The sequence below is a fragment of the Aphelocoma coerulescens genome (assembly GCF_041296385.1).
Source record: "Aphelocoma coerulescens isolate FSJ_1873_10779 chromosome Z unlocalized genomic scaffold, UR_Acoe_1.0 ChrZ, whole genome shotgun sequence".
Taxonomy (NCBI): domain Eukaryota; kingdom Metazoa; phylum Chordata; class Aves; order Passeriformes; family Corvidae; genus Aphelocoma; species Aphelocoma coerulescens.
Genome location: NW_027184085.1, coordinates 27,585,776 through 27,607,385, shown reverse-complemented (window position 1 = coordinate 27,607,385; position 21,610 = coordinate 27,585,776). Strand labels below are relative to the sequence as shown.

Genomic DNA, 21,610 nt, shown 5'->3' with positions numbered 1-21,610 from the left:
CCTAAAACATAAACTGTGGACTTCTAAAGTGGAGTAAAGATCAGATCCATAAAGTCATGATTGCCATGAGAAATAAGGTATTACTGTTTTCTTTCTCTCTCAATCCCATAAAATGAGGGCATCAAATGAAATTATTAGGGTATAGATGAAAACAAACAAAATTCTATTACGTCTCTGCACAACACATCATTAGGATGTGGAATTCATCTCCACAGGACTTGGGGAAACATGGGTCCCAAAGCAATGAGGCATTCATGGAAGAAGAAGACAAAAACCACCTCTAACTCAGGAATTCTGTGAGCTGCAATTTGCAGGAGGCTGGGTGAATACTTTGGACAAAGAACCAATATACATTTGTTCTGTTCTTAGACTCTTTAGATACGTGGTCTGAGCCAGTGGTTTGTACTGATCCTTAAAAATGTTAAATGCCCATTAGGAATAGAACAGAGCTGGAGAAAACAAAATGACTGTGGAGCACAGCAAATGGAACTATTAGACCCTGTTGCACACAGCTAATTGGGAGAACATACTTGTAGATGGAACTGGATTCTTTGGAGAAATTATGCTTATACATAAGTTGAATTGATTCTTCGATCCATCCAACAGCCCTGATTTTCTGGAGACTGGCATTTCTCTCTATTTGCAAAATTGAGTTATATAATCAAATAAATTAAATATATCTGTGAAATACATAGGTTGCTGCCAGAAATCCTTCAAGAAAATGATTGGAAAGAGTGGAGGAGGAACAGCAAGGCATTTATCTTGAGTGTAAATAAACCTGAAGAAGAAATGCAAATATTATGAAATTATTGAGATTGCTGGATTGATACCAGTGAAATGTTATCCATGCTAAGTTACTGCAAGTGAACAAGACCTTGGGCTGAGCACTAAAGCTCACACAGTTTAGGAGGCAAAAGAACTAAAATTATACTACTTAACTTAGGAATCCTATTGCCCTATGTATCATGGGACAAAAGGGAGTACTGATGTCCTTCTGACCTCTAGAATATACTCTGTGATTCTTTGGGCTTTTGCAAACAGCGTGTATCTTTCAGCAGAGATACACACTGGTATAACTTGAACAGAAGAGATTTCTGGCGAAAAGGCTTCTCTCCAGAAAGAGCTGATGAATGGGACTGAGAGGTTTGGAAGTGCTCTGAGGTGGTTGGGATTAGACATAAGGAACACTTTCTGAATTTACATGTGTGCTTGTTGATCAAGGGCTGGGCCAGTGCTCTCGGTGAAGCAGAGCCCTAACAAAGTAGTGCTGGCAGCACAGACCCGAGTACAGCCTGCCATATGTGTGCATGTGGAGTCCAGGGCCAGTTTTGCTTTGCTCATATTGTGCTCCACTGTCAGTGTATGGATATTATGTCTTTGCAGCTTGTGGCTACATTTGATTTTTATGAATGATGTATTTGTTTAGCATAACGTGGTGACATCTCTGACACTCTAGAGACATTTCTTGGTACTGTCAAATTTGTCTGTCTTGAGGAAGGTGCTCATGATTTATTAGTGCTGTGACCACTGCTTTAAGGCTGAAAGCATCTCTGAATGTGAGGTTATTCACTGCCATCCCATGCAGTAGGAATTCTCTCACAATTAAAGCCATTACTACATTCAACTCTGAACAAGCCTAGCCATAAGAATAATCTTTGTCCATTTTCTGCAACAGTCCTAAATTATTTTATTGCTTTCTTTCTCAGACCCACACATTTCCACGCAACTTATGCAAACATCAAAAAAAAAAAAAAAAAAAAAGGAAAAGGAAAAGTAATTAAATATGAAGTGCCTTAAACTTACAGAAGCCAGTCAACTGCAATGATCAGAGTAACATCCTCAGCAGGCAGGCCAACAGCGCTCAGCACAATCACCATGGTGACAAGTCCGGCTTGGGGCACGCCTGCAGCCCCGATGCTGGCTGCGGTAGCTGTGACACTAAATCCCAAATAAAGCCCAGAGAAGGCATTCAGAATACATGTTGGTCACAGAAACTCTGTTTCCTAGCACAGGTAGTTTTATTTCACTGCAAGAAAGAAGCCTAAATGTTTCAATTTTACTCTTGAATAGTATTTAGTCAAAGTCAGGTGTCAAGCTTATAGGACAACCCATGTACTGATGTACTGTTATGGTGACACTGCAGAATAACAGGCAACACATGTCTAACAAGCAAACTGGATAGATCAAAGGTAGAGGCTGAGTTAGGTTTGTGAGTGTTTGCAGGGAAGAATAATGGCAATTTCCAGAACAGTGCCGTATACCAGCTGCATATCCGGGCTCATCCTACTTCCTCATCAGTTTGCACTGGGTAGGCCTTGGATCAAGAAGTGAGAATGTTTGTTATTTCCTGTGCTGTGAATGATAGTTTAAACTTTCCCATGGGGTATCCAAAGTTAATGTACCATTCACAAAAAAGCTCACTTTCCACAAAATGCATGTGATGGCTTTAGTCTTACCTAATGGTAACTATTTGGCCAATATCCAGTTCTAAGTCATTCAGCTGTGCAATAAATACAGCTGCTACTGCTTCATAAAGAGCTGTGCCATCCATGTTGATAGTAGCTCCAACTGGAAGAACGAACCTTGTGATTCTTTTGTCAATCAAGTTTTTTTCTTCTGCACAGCGGAAGGTGACAGGCAAAGTTGCTGAACTGGCACATAATGAAACACATAAAGTAAGTGCAGGCAACAACACACCATTTCCATTATATTTCCTTTTCCTCAGAGCATGATCTGCTTTATGATTCAAACAGAGATCTAAGGCAGGAAGGAAGGCTGCACCATAAGAAAGCAAAGCAACTTTTATTATACCTTCTAATTATTGGAAGAAATAGGTAAGTGTTAGTTTTTCTCAAAATTATGTGGTAAAATTGCCATGGTCTATGTAGTCACAAAATTATGCAACAGCTTGCACTCTGTCAAGTCTGTGACTAATAAACTGAATGGCAAAGAATTGCCTCCTCCTGGGAGAGTAAGGCTAATGCACTCTGTAGTGCCCTTTGGGTACGACTGAAATAATGGTGAAAGCAGTATTTCAGCTTCCAGGGGACTGAGAACTGTCCAGCTGATACGAGGGCTTGTAACAAAGTAGCAATAAAATCAGACCACAAACAATGCAATTACTACTAGGTACATTGCAGAAAAGATATTTCTTTTGTTTACCTGGAAGAGATCATGAGGGCTGTCAGAAGTGCCTGAGCCATCCCCATGGCAAACCGAAAAGGATTTTTCCTTACTATTATTAAGTAGATCAGTGGCAGAATTATACTGGAATGGATTGCAAGTCTGCAAAATAAAATCAACTAGTCAAACAAATAGATCCATCTCATTGTCTTGCTTCACTAAAATGGTGATAATAGGTACCCAGCTCTGTCCTCAAGTACACCCATGAAACACTAAAGGTGACTTTAGTGACACCTATGTGCAAAATTTAGAGAGAATGCCACGTTAATAAAAAGCAGACCAATGCTGTTCTATGCTTCCTTTTGGAAAGGAAAGAGAGACTATATATGAATTGTCTCTCTTTCCTAAGCTGAATAAGAATTGACTTGGAAATAATTTTAAACTGATGAAAATGAGAAGCCTAAACTAATACATAGTATTTAAACTGATATGCAGAGGGTGATTTGAAATAACACTACAACACTTCACTCTTCTGCCAAATCCTTACAATGCAAACCAGAGACAAATCAGAAAACCAAATCAAATTATTATTCTCAGTTTGTCTGCCCTTATTAGAGAACATGTTTTGGAAATAAAGGTAGATATGCTTTCCAGTCAGGTTCAGCTGAAATGCACATCTTTCTGCAGAAACTTCAAATATGGACATTTAGAAAAATCCATACCTGCTCTGGGGAAAACTATGTAACCTCAGGTCTACAATTAAAATGTAGTGAGATATTTTGGAGTGTTTAAATGACATATATATAGTCTAAGCATTTTTTAATGTTGTAAGATGCTGAAATACTATATTTTTAAACTATTAATTTTTAAAATTAAGTGGATTGACTCACAGGAGATCAACTTGCCCTCTTGACTTTAGCAGCTCAGATGTATTTGCCTGGATATTTGTATAGGTCTCAGGAACAAATTTATCTTTCAGCTTATGCATATAATTTGTAATTTTGAACACTGTGCAGTAATCCTGCATGCACATGAATGCAGAGCTTGTGGGCATTAAGATTAGAGGTAAACTGACTGCTGTAAGTACCTTTGAAATGAAACGTATTTGAAGAGTCTGTGAAATATTCCCTATGATCAAAGATTGCAATTATAGCAACATCAGCTTTTTGTGAAAAGAAATTATTACATAGCCTGGAAACATAAACCCCAAAACTGTTGTCACATATGACCTTGGAATTTTTATTCTGTCCTCACAATACATTCATGTGCACATTTCTGTGTTGTAATAGTGCTTTATGGTTTCAGAGCAGTTGATAAAGATAGCAGTAAATCATGGCACCATTTGTTCTGCCAAAAATAGACAAGTTAGCAGTAGTCACAGTACAGAAATCCACAACAGCATCAAAAATCACCCACAAAACCTACATATTTGTTTCCTTGGAAAAGTTATCTTTTTAAAAGTATCAGGCATTAAACTTTTCATTCTGTATGGGAACATATGACATATTTAGTGGAATGTAAATAATAGCATGCAACATATCTTGATAAAATTTTGTAAATAACTCTAGAAAGAAACCTAGGAATTTATACATGCACCACCACAAGGCACCGTTGTATAAATTGCTAGGTTCGTGACATGCCTGAGAACAAACTGAATTCTGCACAATATATAGGGAAAAAAAGAAAGTGGTATGCATGTCATTTGCTTTCTTAATAAAATGTTAATGAGAGTAAGCATTTCAAGTATGTCTAAGTTTAAAAGCATACTGACTTAGTTATTGAAAAATTTAGATCTGCACCTTTTTAGTAGCAGCACGAACATGACATTATTCAAAATAAAGTATTTGTGTGTATCTGCTTTGCTACTGATTTTCATGAAACAAATTTGAAGTAATATTTATTTTTGTTCATAAAATGTAATTCTCAGCAAGCAGCAGAATTTTTTATACTGAAAATCAAAATCAGTAACTGAAAATAGAAATTCTAACAGCATTAATTTTTAAGTCAGGAAGAATCTTGTCCCTCAGAATCCCAAGCTGACATTCCTTATAGGAATATCCCTCACTGGGATGCAGCTGCCTTGCTGCTTTCAGAAGAGACAAAGGCACAGGCAAGGAGAGTCTACTTGCTGCAGCTTCCTTTTTTTTTTCCCCTCATTTCAGCCTGAGTTCCCTCTGGCACTTAAATTATGTCTCTACTTTGACTTTCCTCTGCTGTAACTTCTAATATATCCTCATCCAGACTCTGCAACCATTAATGGTGAGACATATTGTGAGATACTTAGTGGCAAATTGGAGCAAAAACACTGGGGGAAGTATCCTCCCTCATGGTGACCTGAATGAGACATAGAGACTGAGATGATCTGCAGACAATGGTGGATGAGTGCTGGTAGGGCTGAGCCTGTGAAAGATCATGAATAATAAAGCTGGGAAGAAGGTGAGCTGGATAGGGAAGTTAAAGGAAAGAAAGCAGAGGATAAGATAACACCAGTACTCATGCTCTTGCACAATTATCTTGATAAGGAATACAAGAAATGTTTAAGATAACCTTCTATTTTCAGGTTCAAGCTGAAATAGAGGATGATAAGCTGTTACAGAAGATGCCAGTGAACAGAATACACTGCAAACAGACAAAGTTAAACACATAAGAATGAAAACCGAAGTGATGGTGGGAACAGCAGTTTTTAAGAAACCTAAACAAAGAGCAACTTTTCTCCTTTTTCCTGAGAGGTAAGAAAAAAGGGTATTCTTGCAGCCTGAAAAATGTACAACCACCTTTTCTCTGCAGCCTAAAGCCTTGCATGTACATGTCCATATCTGCTCCTGTGATCTGATTACAACACGCTCTCCCTGATGGTCAGTTTTGCAGAGAATGCGCTGCTGTTAGCCCTGACCCACAACGCCTTGAGCAGCACCCACAGGAGGCTACTCTGCAGGAGGCAGAAATGCTGCAGAGATCTACCTGAGCACCCATCAAGGAAAATGGTGTCATGTTTGGCAGAACAGAGACTTTTTCTCTCCAAGGATGCAAAGGTGCTCACTACATATAATGTTTTTGATGGCACCTGGGAATCTACTTAAAATTGTTGTGCCTGTCAAACCCATGGTTATCAGCTAAACAGGAGTAATGCTATGTAATGGCAGTTTACTTTTCAAAGTACTTTGGAGAAGGCACTGTGTCTTCACAGACATCTTAAGGAATACTTGCCTTCTCACAGTACAAACAGTAACCTGTAACCAGTAACTGACAGGTAAATAGTCATAAAACTTGCTATCACATCTAAAACTGTAAAACTTGCTATCTGATGTAAAATTGAAGTCAAAAGCCTGTAGAAATCCATCCAACATACTCCTCCTCTGAGTTAATTGGAGTTAATAACAGAATACCTGCACGAGTGATACTGTCATTCTGTCAATGACTTCCATCTAGCTTGTGGTTGGGGTGTCATTTTTAATTAGTATAGAAAATATTAGAGGCTTGATTTACCATCTCTTGGTAAATATCAACTTTTGAAACCTTTAAAAATCTGACTTATTTTCTGAGTGAAAACAAATACTCACAAAAAACTGAATAATGCATTAGATGAACATAACTTGCACTCATTTCTGTAGCATTTTGGAAAAGTCATGCATCAGTGCCATTTCTGGAGCTGTAATTCTTATTTAGAAAGAAATTTTATCTCTGATTTTCAAACAGCTAGTCCAAACATACTAGCTTATGAATAAAACAAAACAACCTTGAAGTAAATGTGCTTATCTAGCACAGATTAATGCAAAAACCCCAGAGATCCTTCTTGACTATTTATAAAGTAGTTTGCATTTAAGAGTAATATATTACCATTCTCTTTGCTTGGCTGTCAGAAAGTGTGTGAATAATGTTTGAAGAATAGCATGCAAACACAGAAAGTGTGGGGAAAAGCTCTTGAACAACTTTGGATCTAGCCTCTAGACAAAACATATATAAATCCTTCACATACTGAAGGAATTATAGGACTGGATGCTAATGTAATGGACCAAGACAACCTAGAGGGCTATGCTTCACTGAATTGGAAATAGAAATTTAAAGGCATTTAACTTATTGAGACTGTAATATCCATTTATCTGACAAAAGGGTCCTTTGTAGGATAGTCTTCAGAGACATATAATAATCTGTTATTATAGCCTATCATTTGGAGCAGTTTAGCTATTCTAAAGTTCCACTGCTGAAAGGCTCCACGTTGTGCAGGTGCAACCTCCTCCACCCAGACTATTCTACATAGACAACGGCTAAGAAAAAGAATAGAAGAAAGTTCTGATGCTTGGCTGTTATTCAGATTGCAACTTCTCCTTTTGCAGCCTCACCCTCACCTAACCTTGAAGGAGGAATTAACATATCGTGCAATCCCCAGGGCTTCTCTTGATGTCAGCTATCTGCTCAGTACTGAGTAGGGAGGGGATCAGTCTCTTTGGCATCATTTATTGTGCACTGCTCTTACTATACATTTGTATTCATCAGGGAAAGTTTGGTCTATGCTGCTGCACCTTGGGCTCAAAAATGCCGTGGAGGTTCCCAGCATAATCCATGTATTTGTGTATGTTTGATAGGCTGGCAAGCCCCAGGAAGACATAATTCATAACCTCGCCCTTTATACAACAATATTTTCTGCTTCAGCACAGGCTGTGAAGATGAAACAATGAATACAAGAAAAGCATTTGCATTTGCATTTTGGTTTTTTTTAGACTGCAAGGCAGTGACTTTTTAAAACAAAACATGCATCCAGAAAAATGTGGATTCAAACCACCCTCACACATCCTCACATAATTTTCACTGATGAGAATTTTTGTCTCTGACCTAGAAGACTGGATGTGGTGGATAATTGAGTGGTAACCAACTGATCTCCAAAACTGCATACATACAATTCCATCTTTAAGAAATTACATACCCACTTATTACTGTAGCCATATAAAGACCCAATTTACGAAAGATTTCCCAGTCCTCAACTTCTATTATCTTCCCAGCAATTAAAAACACGATACCAACTGGCATATACCTAGAAAGCAAAAATAAAGCTATAAAAAATTTATTCTCAGAAATATTGCATGCTCACCATGAAGTAATTTCTCTCCCAGAGTAATTTTTTAAAACAGACAGAAAATATGTTTTGATATCCTATTTTACAACAACAGATTTTTTTTTTTATATTATGTTATACAATGGACTTTATTAATTTGCAGCAAGGTTACAACAGAGGTGATGAATGAAGACTGGAAAATCAAAGTAAATGTAACTCTACATATAGTCTAGCTAGTATTGTATAACTTGGTGTCACAGAATACACAGAAGTTGGGAAGGGGTATGGGCATATACCCTGTCACAGCCAATGTTTATGTATAGCCACAGGCTTCCCTGGGGGTGGGAGTTGGCAGTGTTGAGACCAGTATCTCTGTATTCTGTAATCCCACATAGATGGGAAAGGTCTCCTGGAGCTACAGGAGCTGCCCTGCAGCACTGGGGGCTATATCTGTGTCACCTGCACAGAAGAAGGTAACCTGCATAAGGCCATGCCTTATGGACCTGAACAGCTGCATAGGCTACTGCCTATAGAAAATTCAAGGGAAAGATCAGGAATTATATTAGCATCAGCTCCACTGCATTCTTTTCGGTTCCAGAGAGCAGGCTGTCACAGAGACAAGTTACTACTTCAGAGCTTTGAGTAGTATAAATTAATCTAGAAATTGAATGTATAAAGTATATCCATTTTAAAATAGAAATTATAAATTTATAAATTGTATGTGTGCTATCTCATAAACAAAATAGTACCTTATCCCTGTAGAAAGCAGGCATACCTAATTCCTCTAAGCACTGAATTTGATGAAAACAGAATTAATTCCTCATCCTTTCAGCAAAAAGCTCTATCTTGTTTCAAACAACAGTTTCTACATCGGTAGAAACTCAGGGAGCCTGTAGCCACAGCTTCTGGCACATGCAAGAAAATAGATAATCAATTTATAAGTAAATTCTTGTATGGCATGTGCTACGTCTGGGGTCTTGCTGTTGGTAATTTTCTGCAGTGAGGCTTTAACTTAGCCTGGGACTAATTAGCTGCTTAGCATAGGACCAGTTGCAGAAATTAATTTACCTTTCTTTAAGGAAGCAAGAAGTGCAGCTAAACCCTGGACAGGTTTACAGTTTAACAGACATCTCAGTGTGCTGGGACGTAAGAAAAATCCATGGAAGGGTCAGATCTGACAAGGTACTGGTGTGAAACGTGCATATGAGTAGAGTACTGTAGTAAACGGCACAAGGCACTCCACATGTAGGATCAAACTCTGGAAGGAAGTGTGTGCACTTATAGTCCTGATCCTGTAATTGTGATTTGCACAGACAAAAGATCTGTGAATAGCTGTGAAGTCACACCAAACACTATCAGATGAGTTTCTGTATTTTAAATTTGTTTTTCTTATCTGAGAATATTATGAGAATGTAGTCTCACAAAACCTATTAGCAGGAGGTAAATGATGCTAAATTGTATTTTGCATACCATTTTGAATTTTGCTCTGTGCTGTGGCTTACATACTAATTCATATTTCTAAAGGAACTTAGATCCAAGGACAGCTATTCTGTGAACATAATGTCTGTCAGGGAATAATGTTCAAGACTCAGAAGGGCATATGGGTGGTAATGCTTATCCCCAAAAGAGTCCTCAAGTCACTAGTGCACTAGTTTTTATAAACATCTGGCACGAATGTCTAAAAACCTCAAGTTTCTTGTACACCAATAGGACTGTTTCTTTAGTATAATATTAAGTGGATGCCCTGTCTCCAGTTTCCTCAAAAGATCAAATTCTGTAGAAAGAAAAATTTTTACCAACCTTTCTTTGAAACTTGATTTCTGTAAAGCACTACGCAAAAGCAAACATGAAGTCTGAGTCCACTCCTATCTCTTCAATGACAAAATCCACTTAAAGAAGTTGTTAGGAAATGCCAGTATATCCTTGGACTTACCACATAATTATCTGAACTATTCTCATTGTAGCTTCATTCAGCGCATTGAAGAAATCCAACAGCACTTGTCCTTTCTCTCCCATTTTCCCAATCACCATTCCAAAAACAAGACAAAAGACAATCAACCCCAGCGCATTGATGCCGTTGGAATACATGCCCACGATTTTATATTCTTGGGTTTTGTTCTATAGATCAGAATCAAGAGAAAAAAAGTACTATCTGAAAACAATGAATTTACTTTAAAGAGTTCTAAAATAAAAATACATTTAGATTTTGTTTGAAAGACATGAAGCTCTTTCCCAGCCACTCTGCTGGCTTTCTGAAAGTGCCAAGTGGGCAAGTTCAGGAATGCACAAAACTGAACTTGAACACTTTGCATTTTAAAGCTATGCAAGGATCTGACCAAACCCTAGCACGGAGTAAAGCACCCCTTAATTTGTGCTATCCTTTCCGTACACTTCTGACATGAGGTATGGCAAGGTCTAGGTATCCACAGTCATGCTTTCAAGATTTACTCCCCTACGCTCAAGATTTACTCCCCACTGTGGAGAACAAAACACAGATGTAGAATCCTTGTGTTTGTTTCTGAGCAACTCAAGGGTTTGTATCTGGATTTGAGATAAATTCACCACTGCATAACAACTGGGACATCAGTGAAATTGCATAATTTATAGGAGAATTGTATGCACATAATATTATAATCTTACTAAAGAGGTATTCATGCATTCTTCTGTGCAGCATGAACACATGAAGGAAAGGGTGCAATTCTTCACTGCAATCCTGTATTAATGTCTCTTAATATAGCTCATGCTATTGTTACTTTGAGATGAAATTTGGAAGGAGTATAATAAAATGTATATTGATTTGGTACTGTCTGTAGTTCTGTGTTCACATTCTCTTGAATTCCTTTCTCCCTCTCCTCCAGAGTAAGTCTAGGTTTTATACACCATTAAGGCCCATAAACTTTCCACACCTCTAATGAAAAGCTTGTTAAATCTCTTCTTCACTTTTGTTTCTGTACATTTTTTTTCAGAGTAACAAACTATTAATTAACAAATGCTTTATACTGTTTTGTTTCCCATTTAAAAAGATCTATTATTTTCAACTAATTTTCTTCTCTAGTGCTTACAGTTACAGTAGTTGCTACTCAAACATTTCATGGTGATGTACATCTAGTCTTTCCACAGTGACTGTTTAATTTCTCAGAAAATTGACAATTCATAAGCAGATAAATTTAATCAATCTTCATCTATTATCTTTGGACTGGTCAGTTACCCGTGGGCCCCTCTGATGTTCTTAAACTTACTGGAAGATACTTGCAATGACCTCTAAGCATTTACTTATTAACTTTTGTGCTCTTGCTACAATCCATCTATGTGCTATTTCCTTTCATTTCTTCATCACTAACCACATGAACTAAACCAAATTTAGTCTATGTTCTTTCTCCCTCCTTCATATATTATGAAGAAATACAAGGATAAAGGTCGCACCTCTGAGGGCTTTGCTGTCGTAGCAGTTGTAGTGAGTTCTTCTGGAAATGTGGAGCTATTTTTATCCACAACAGTTGTAGCTTCAACTTTTTCACGTCTGGTTTTATACTGGAAAAATTAAAAAAGAAACCAGAAGAACTTATTTAGAAACATGAGAAAACTGAAGAATAGACAAAGAATAGTATTTGCCCAGTAAAAAGAAGAGATAAATTAACCAATCTGACCTGAAGGTAGCAAACATAGACAAAGACTTTATTTCCCAATTCATGTGAGCCATCAGGGCTCTGTACCTCAGAAGCTGTAGATCAAACAAGAGATTCACAAATAATATGCTATGAATTCTGCTCCCCAGGCTCTTGGATACCCTGTGGACATGCTGCAGTCTCATGGGGCATGAGCTAGAGCTCCTGATTATGGCAAGAATTTTTTGCTGGAACAAACAGTCTGGAGAGAATTGCTGACAGCCATGCCAGGAGAGGTCTGTAGAGCAGATGCACCTGATACAACCAGGCCCTTGGTGACGTGGTCAGCATAACTAATGCCATTATGTAAGGCAAACAGCCATTCTTTGTGGTCAAATGGGTTACATATTTCCCTTTCCCCTCATTGCCACGTCTTCAAGATACTGTGCACCAAGCAGACAAACCAAACAGACTTATCCTTCCTCTCCCTACTGGCCTCCAGATTCCTGGGCACTAGGCTCACTACTCCTCTGTTTATTTGTCCTAAATGTTCCAGGCACCCAGCCAGACAAGTGGTGTTGATGATGCAGTGGTAGAACAGGGAAATATAACAGCACCAAGTACGCTGTCCATAAAACCAAGCAGATACAAATCCTAATGAGTACTTGGACCAAAGCTGCTGCAGGACAGTGAGACCTGGTGGTCAGGGATGCTTCCATCATTGTCTGCTTCCTCTGAGGACTGAGTGACCAACCTGCACTCTTTCATATGTTTTTCAAGCCTAGAGTATGATTGTTATGTTGACACAGCAAACCAAGTAGTAAGATTTGACCAAATCTGCAGTGGTTCCAGATGATTAGAAAATGTAAGTTAAATGGTGTTATTATAAAATTGTACTACACTGATTCTGCTCATAGAAATCCTGTGCTATTCTGTTTAAGTTCTGTGCTATACTAATCATAATATTCCATTAAGCAAATAAAACTTTAATAGTAACTACAGTTTAGTGCCACCATCATTCTGTCAAGGATCCCTAAAAGAGCCTGACTGTCCCCTTAGTGTTGGGTGACCAGTAATGATGAGAAAAACTGCATGGAGAAGTTTTATAAAGTGAGTTGTGCACAGCAGCATATTGGATATAAATTTCTGGGAAAGGTTAACTGGTAAGTCTAATGTATAGACAGCAGTCTCCTCTTTCATCTTCCAACACTGACTTTTACTGAAAGATGCCTCAAATAGACTACTAGTTATAAGCCTTTTCCTTCAAAGGATTTGTTCTGGCAATGGACATTAGATGTGAGACACTTCCGGGTGAGGGCTAACTTACACAGACTTCATCAGACACTGAGGGACCTTAAGAACAAGGAAACAGATCCTCATAAAATGGTTCTTCTAACTCTTGTTGTTACTAAAGGGAAAATCTTGTTTTATACATTGCTTGGTTTCTGCATCCAGCTCTTAAATAGTGTCTTTTTGGGACTTAATAGTTGATATTAGAGGGTTTATCATAATGGAAATGAAACCAAGATGTCTTAAACCCCCACCTTTTTATACAAGGTTAAGATATTCCTGGGCTTCTCAGAAATAAGTCTTGCCTGACAAGTTTTTTGTGACATAAGAAATAATTTGTGGCTAACAATGAAAACTACAGAAGTAAAGAAGAATGTTCAAACTTACCTGTTGAAAACAGGCTTGAACAAGGTTCTCTGGGAACATGTTCCTGTTAACAAGCATAGAAGCATTTCAATATTACAGCATACTAAGAAAAAGCTGTTTGCTATAAACAAAATGATAAGAATTTCATGCTTAAAAATCATATTGTGTTTCTTTTAGCAGAAAGGAGTATATTTAGCATCAGCAGATATAGAGTCCAAAGAAATTCAGGGTTTAAGAGTCCCATTGACTGTTTCCCTACTTGAACTTGTTGAACTTTTGGGCTTATTTTTTAGTATTTGACATTGATATTGGTAAGCTACTAAACCCAGTATATTTTTTTTCCCTGTTACATTATCTCCATGACTTGCAAAAGAAATGCAGGACACACTGCCTTTACAGGATGAGTCAAATTTAGGCAGATGAGAAAAATAAAAACCTCTTACACAAGCTGTGCTGTAAGAATCAGATATTTGGTGTGCTCTACTAAAGGTTTTGAATTCAGAAATTAATCTTGGCTAATGATAAATGCTCCTGTGTTATTCCGGTGTCAAGGACCATTTTCACACACTGAAAAATTAGGAGATTTAGTGCAACGCTGTTGTGTGACTCCTTTCCAAATGACAATTTCAGATTGAAACAATTGCAAAAGCATTAATTACGTATTTGGTAAATATCCAATCCAGGGCAGAAAAATGCATTTTATATACTGAAGCAGAAATTTTTTATCTCCCTTGCAGATCTGACACAAACTCCTCCCTTTAGTTTTCAAGTTTTTAAAGCAAAATCTATTCAAAAGCAATACTAATTTGTATAAGTGTGGGTTTTTCCTTCATCTTTAAAAGACTGTCTGGATCTGAATCTTAAGTCCTTTATTTTTATCCCTATTTTCGAATACAAATATGTAGGAAAATTAATTCTAATTCCTCTAATTCCTTCAAAAAAGAATTTCAGATCTTTTAACTCCTAATTTACAGTCTTAATCTTGTTTGCAAGATGTTGAGCTATAATCTATAGCAAACCCCCGAACTACTAGATATGTGGCAGTTAATTTTTACATGATAGATTAAGTAAAAATTCTACAAAAACAAAATGGTGGGCAGGAATAGTGACCCAGAATAGAGACTAAATACACCAGAAGAAAAAAAAAAATCAACAGAATATTTTTGAAGGAATGACCTAACCTCTATTGGAAATGCAGCCTTTTTTGTGTTATTTTTCTTAGAATTCTTTAAACACAGTAGCTCTGAAAACCTGCACATATCTTCTGCAGCCTTTTCTAGGGGCTTCCTTCTTCTAACCACTTTAAAGTATCTATCATTGTCCATGATGCTAATGGAGAAAGACACATGATGCTAATGAGGAAAGACATAGTATAAGGTTGCCTTAGATACTGGTGATGCAGCAAACTTCTTGACTGTGGAACCCCTGGAAATCTTTAGATACTGCATCTGTTACTCTGCATCCTGCCTTGAGGAGCAGAATCATAGCACTGAAATTTCAGGTGGTTGTCTATGCTGGATGACACAGAACCTGCCAGTCAGTAATCCACCAATCCTTTTTGGATCTTTTCCTCATAATAGATAAATCTTGCATGTCAATTTCTGTGAAGGAGGGATTTTTCATCACTGGTTTATTAACCAAAGTCTATGGTATAAAGAGAATTTTTTTAAACAGACTGCTTTGAGCATATTTTAAAATGTCTAATCTGTTGAAATACAAGTTATTCTCCCCCTATTAATCCAAACAGTATCAGAAAGCATTTTATTGTATTACATCTCACAACTTTATTTGTGTTTGTTTGGACTTCTGCAAAGGGGATATGGAAACTGAAAATGAAAACCTCACCTGATCAGATCCAGCATGGCATCAACAGTACTGACTTCTGGGGTACTGCCCACTCTGTCAATCTCACTTGCTCTTTGAGTCACTCCAGGTTTAATGGTCACAACTAGGACAATCCCTGCAGAAGGAGAAGCAGAGAGCTCACAATGAAAGAGGAAGCACTGGTGTATTCTTCCTCAGTGTATCCTGTGAAGCCAAACTCTTTGTGAGCTCAACTCAACACACACTTTCCCTGGGTGCTCATGCTGGTATGTTCAGAAAAGAAAAGTCTGCAGCTGGTGTCCTTAAATGTGTGGGTTCCCCTACCACAGGAGCTACTTGCTACTTGCCCTTAGACTTCATCACTTTAGCTTTGTTTTTGTGTGTATTGTACTACATCACTACTGCTCACCAGGAGGGTAAATTACTTTAGCTGGGCTTCAGATGAGTGTAGTGCAACTTTTGCAGAGTGAATATATTTAATTGATATTACCTTTTCCTTTATGTAGCTCTTCTTGTTACTAGCTTTCAGATATGAATACAAGTGTGCGCTGTACTGTGACCCCAACGTCACAGGGTGTTTTACTTAGGTTAGGTAGCAATAGGGCTAGGTAAGAGAAGGGCTTCAGAAAAAGAGAGAAATTAAAAACTGTGGGTTAAGAAATACTAGATTTGACCTTGTAAATACTGAAATCAATGACAAATTTTTAATTTACTTTAGTGGCATAATTTTAGGAATTTTTACTATTACTATTTTCCAAATGCATATTATTTTCTTTTTTCTTTTTTTTTTCCCTTAAAAAAGTCTGAAGAAATCCAAAGCAGATGAAACTACAAAATTTCAGTGAAGGGAGAAAGAAGTGTTTGGATGACCCTTCAACCAGGCAGGAATAAGTCTTCCTAATGACATCTGTGAATAAAAGCAGTACTACATTTGCATAGCTCTGTATTATGAAACAAGTAATGTCATAACACCATGGAACAACTTAGAATAGCAAGGACTTTGGGAGATTGTCTGGATTAACACCTCACCCTGAGCTGGGACAATTTCAAAGTTAGATAATGTTAGTCTTTAATAATATTCCTCCTTATATATTCACAGAAATTTCCCAAGCATATGAGATAGACTATTTTATTTTGTTTCTTATTTAAGAAGGCTGGCTGAAGATGTTTCTTTAAGCAAATATGGAACATGTCAATGATGCTTGTCAGGAATGAACTTCCTGTAGGAGGAGATGTAGATTTCAGAGGTGTAAGATTGGAGCCTGGCAGTGACAGAGGGGGAAAAAACCTTTAAGGAAGGAAAAAAGATGACAAAGGAACCAGTATTTTCTGTCATTCTTGCAGGTGTGACACACTACATATTTTCACATCTGAGAATCAGGAACAAGCTACCCCTTTGCTATTCAGGAAATTCACTTTGTAGTTAAGGTTAGCCTTTAATGTTCATTCGGCTTTCTCACTGCTGGTCACTGTTTACCTCAGCAGACGGCTCCTAATCTTCCTGAGCTGAGATATATGATGAAATTGCCTGTGGCTTCACACTGGATAGGAACAGAGGCCAGCCGTGGACAGCAGGACTAACTTCTCTCTGTATCTGGCTACAAGTAATGTCAGGTTGTCTGGTATGATTCCCTGTCTTGTCTCCACATCCTGTGTTGGGAAATTAGTAATGTCACAGGGCAGTATATTTGTAATTAGGCAATGCTGATGATTTATAAAGTTACAGAATCACAGAGTACCTAGTATTACAGCAATGATTGTAGTGCAGAGATAATATACAACTGCTCGCAAACCAATCTTCCCAGATACACTGGAATCCAAAGCAGCAACACCTGCAAAAAACAGCCACAGAAACAAAACAATAAAAATCAGTCTTATAAGAATGTTGTTATTTTTTTAGAGAGAAGTAATTATTGTCTCTTATTTCTATGCAGGAAATTTTTCCTTATTCAAGATGTTTCTAAATACCTAATTGACATTTGCACTTCTGAAAAATATCTGTAGCTGACCAACATATTTGCTTCTGCTTCTTTGCAAAAATCTCTTCTCTCTGGATTTTTCTAGGACAAAGACAATTGAGCTTTCTTGATTCCCTGATGTTTGTGATCAATTAGACTTCTTTGGTTTATAAGAGTATGTCATTATTTATTTCCTTCTTCCCTTAAATAATAGCTTCACTTTTTCCAGCTCTGTAACATTTTGGCTTTAAAGCTAAAAGCCATGTGAAGGGAGTTGCTCAGGTCTGTTACTCCAGGTTGCTCAAAGGCACATCAGACAAGTAAGGATCATTTCTGGTCAGTTTGTCTTCATTAACAGGTTTACTTTCTTAAAATCTTTGACTAAAGCGTTTTCTGAAGCTTGGGTGTTCACACTTCTCCACCTGTATATGTCATTCTCAAGAACAGTGGTAGATTTACTAATGAAGGTAGGGAAAGTGCTGAGACAGATGTTATACTGAGGTCAACTTAACTTCTGGCAACAATATTCAATGACGCTTCTTGTGAAGTATTTTTTAATTGTTTAAAAGATTTATAAAAGTTATATGTGTACACATACAACTCAGTAACCAGGGCAAAATGAGCATTGTGACTCCAAAACTTGTCTGTTTATAACAACATTAGTTAATAATTCACTGCTATCTCTTTATTATACATTTGTGATCCCTTTATATTTGTATGTTTATTGAGTCAGTTTATCAAAGACTGGCTAGGTTCCTTTTTATACAAAAGCAACCAGGAGGATATTTAGCCTCAGAGAAGCATGATTTTGTAGGAAAAGAATAGTTTCAAAAGTGAAGGAAGAAAAATCAAGAGATGTGACATACATGTAACTTACTGATCTTTGAGCTCAAAAAGGATCTTAGCAAGCACAGTTTAACCATGTGTTGATGTCTCTTTCAGAAGGTATATTAACAGCACTGACAGCTTGTGCCTAGAGTACTCATATAATGTCTTACTAGTTCTGTTAATTGTTATTCAAAATGCAAACAATTCTCAGAGGGGAGAATGAAGGTTATTTTATTTCAGAATCTGATTATCTTGGATCTTCCATGGGAGAGTGTATCATCAGATGGAGTACAGAAGAACTACACATATATACCAAAATCATGATGTAAAGATTCTCCCACTTGTAGAGCAAATAAGGATAATTAATGAACTATTCATATGGCAGAGGAATATAGATCAATGCACAGAAAAACAATGCCACAGCTATTACAGGAAGCTGTCAGCAATAAGGATATTTTTTGAGGCATGAATAACAGAATGGACACAGAATCTGGGCCATGATTTCTATTTCTCACCTTCGGAAGTACGGAAAAAAAAAGGAAGAAAAAAGGACTTTTCCATTGCTGTGGGCTCAGCTGTGGAAATCATGGCAGCAAGAACTCCCGAGAATGGATAATTTTGGGAGGAAAGGGCTAAAACTGGAAGATTTGGCAAGGAGGAGGGCATAGTTTAGACCAAAATGACCTTGCAGCTGGGAATGCTAAAAATGTCAGTGTGGGAAAACTCAATTTATTATGCCTAGTGTGGTTCATCCTGTGGCTGTTTTGAGAAGTGGAATTCCTGTGGAGAGATAAAATGCTCTCACAGAGAGGCAGGAAGCCTTCTGTTATAGCGAAGCAGGCTGCGAGCTCTCCCCTGTGCTGGCTGCTGGGGTGAGCTGAGCCTAAGGGAGTCTTTGTCCCCACATGCCTCTGCCACCTGGCACGGTTGGTGAGATAACAAAATAAATCTACTCTTTGCATTTCAGCTGTCGCTTGGTCATTCTCTCAGTTACCTGATTGTGTCAATTCACACTGATAGTAATACTGCTTTCTGTGGACAGCCCTGTTTTCAAAGGCAGTCAATGTTGAAACTTCTGCATCTGATAAATTAACTTGGAAGAATTCACATCATGTTTTTAAAACAGAGCAAACAGGTATTGCCACCATTCCATATCTTCTAAGGAAAAGTTCATAAAACCTGGAAATAATGGAATTTTATTCTAAAACTTGGGCCTTCATATTTGTTGGTTGCCTTTTTTTTTTGCCTGACAGTCTTGTTGACTTAGTTAAGAGCCTAATAATCATGCAAGGTTATTTCCATGGAGTAGTCAGTTAAAAAGATCCTACAGTTAATATGAAATGAGATTCCTGTGACAGGCATTCTTCTGGCCCCAAATGAAGTCCTTTTGCAAACTGTTACGCGCAGTAGAGTTATAGAGGTATAAAGGGTAAACTTTGCCCCGGCCTTTTTAAACTGGATAATGATCCTGTTAGTGAGCAAGCTGTGCTAGGATCCAGCCTGTCCTTCCATTGTCATGTTGGTGCTGCTTTGCTGGTAACCATAAAAACACACAAACAATTCAGGCAGACATGGCTGAATAAGTAAAAATATGGTCAAAGGATGATGGGTGTGGGGTTTGCATTTTTTTGAAAGCTGCTGTACTCTGAGACCTGTATTCAGAACGATGCCTCTATTTAGAGACTGAAGTAGCATTCACCACAAGTGCCACAGACACAGGTTTGCACTGGGTGATGTATGCTGCTAAGCTCCTTTTTTTTTAATGTAAGCTTGTTACACATAGGAAAATATCATATATAATAATAGACTTATGTTCAGAGATATCCTATTGTCATGACTGAGCAATTGATAACATAATTGATAGCTACTAGACTTTTTCTCAAGACAACTGAAAATTAAGATTCCCTTTGCAGTTACACCATGGCTTTACAATTTTTTTGGACATAACTAAAAGAGTTAATGGAAGATGTGTTGAACAAAGCACTAATACAACTACTAACTACAAAGTTACTAGTACTAACTTTCAGTAATTTCAGTTCCGAAGTAAACTTATTTCTCAAAGTAAGATGGCACATACGCTGTTCCAAAAGGAAAGCCTGTAGTGTCATTCAAATTTAGATCACAAAAGCAGTGTAATTAAGTTTGGTTATCTAATTTGGATTACCATTAAACTTTTACAACTAACTTAATTGTTCTTTCTTCCCTCAATCTCTACGTTTAAACATGTTTGAACAGATAAACTGGTAATATAATTACTGTACAGAGTTTGAACAGGCACAATGATGGATTTGCTTCCATCCCTGGGTGTTTCAAAACTACAGTATTTCTGATTAGTCCCTTAAATTTTCCTATAAAATACTGCCTAATTCAGCTATAGCCACTGAAGCATAGAATGCAATTCTGTGGCTATGATACAAAAAGGCTTATGTGAGATCATCACAAAAGACACCAACTGATGTTAAAATCCATTAATCTATCTACCTCTCTGCCCATATCATTCTAGAAGAACGGAGTTAAGGTTTTAATAACTGAAGTCAAATTTTGGAATCAATTATCTAATCTTCTGCAATTCACCTTCCATGTTTTCTGTGTTACAGTCTCCAGCTTGAAGGACTTAGTACTCCTCTCTTTTTTTGCTCAGTTTTCTCTATTTTGCATCACGTACACTTGGAAAATAATAAAATCCAAAACAATCAGGGAAATCAACTCTTCTACTCTTTCTCATACAAGGACCTCAAAACCCTATCAAAGTGTAATACTGCACTGCAGCAATTTTTTTTTTTATTGTACATATTTAAAACTACTTCCCTGAAATACTACTGTATAAAGCTACTTTACCTAAGGAAATAGTCTGATTTAAACAAAACTAAGCTTAAATATGAAATATGGTGTCATAGAATTTTTTACCAGTAGCCACTGAACATAAAATGTGTTCTCTTTAGAGGCCTGTAAGGATGCATATGTACAAATGGCCAAATGGCGCTGGCTCAAGGCATAACACTGTAATTTCAGAGTTGCTCACTATGCTCTTGTGAGACCAGTCCTGTGGTCCTGTGAGATCTGGGAGTGAAAAGGGTTCCATGAAGGACTGGAAACAATCACAGGGGTCTTCTAACTTCCAGTGCTTATCATCTTGTTAGTTCCCTAGGGGATAACACCTACATCCTTAGAATTTGTCATACTATTCTACAGAGTGGAATACATGCAACTGTGCACACAGGTTTATGTTTCCAGGTGCTCTTTTTCAGTATATTATGAGAGATTTCGTCTACAATTTGGTGCAGTGGTTGACTCTGTTCAACAGCAACAATCATACCTCAACTCCCTGGCATTTTTTATCGCTGCTCTACAAATTACAGTGTCATCATCAAGTGCATCTCCTGCAGTACTTCTTAGCTGTTCTCAAACTTCTGAAGATTGGTGGAAACTGGCAGGATCATCAGTTTATCTGCACAACACATTGATCATTACATATAATCCATAAAAGGCTAGTCTGTTTAACTCCTTTTGCAACACAGCTACACTTGAGGATCAAGATGTGAGTTTTCTCGATGCCACTTAGCCAG

The 21,610-nt window shown here is 37.5% G+C and overlaps 1 protein-coding gene across 3 annotated transcripts in view; it reads right to left on the bottom strand.

The window, feature by feature from the left end:
- SLC1A1 (solute carrier family 1 member 1) overlaps positions 1-21,610 on the bottom strand; it is a 51,380-nt gene that overhangs the window by 3,961 nt on the left and 25,809 nt on the right. The window contains exons 3-11 of one of the 3 annotated variants that reach the window (XM_069001914.1): positions 16,998-17,090; positions 15,280-15,394; positions 13,456-13,498; positions 11,597-11,704; positions 10,107-10,291; positions 8,045-8,152; positions 3,163-3,285; positions 2,457-2,651; positions 1,804-1,938 (exon numbers count right to left, since the gene is read on the bottom strand). In XM_069001914.1, the coding sequence (XP_068858015.1) occupies positions 1,804-1,938; positions 2,457-2,651; positions 3,163-3,285; positions 8,045-8,152; positions 10,107-10,291; positions 11,597-11,704; positions 13,456-13,498; positions 15,280-15,394; positions 16,998-17,090 (1,105 nt within the window). The remainder of the gene's footprint in view (positions 1-1,803; positions 1,939-2,456; positions 2,652-3,162; positions 3,286-8,044; positions 8,153-10,106; positions 10,292-11,596; positions 11,705-13,455; positions 13,499-15,279; positions 15,395-16,997; positions 17,091-21,610) is intronic. The other 2 variants (XM_069001916.1, XM_069001915.1) reach the window with 2 other exon arrangements.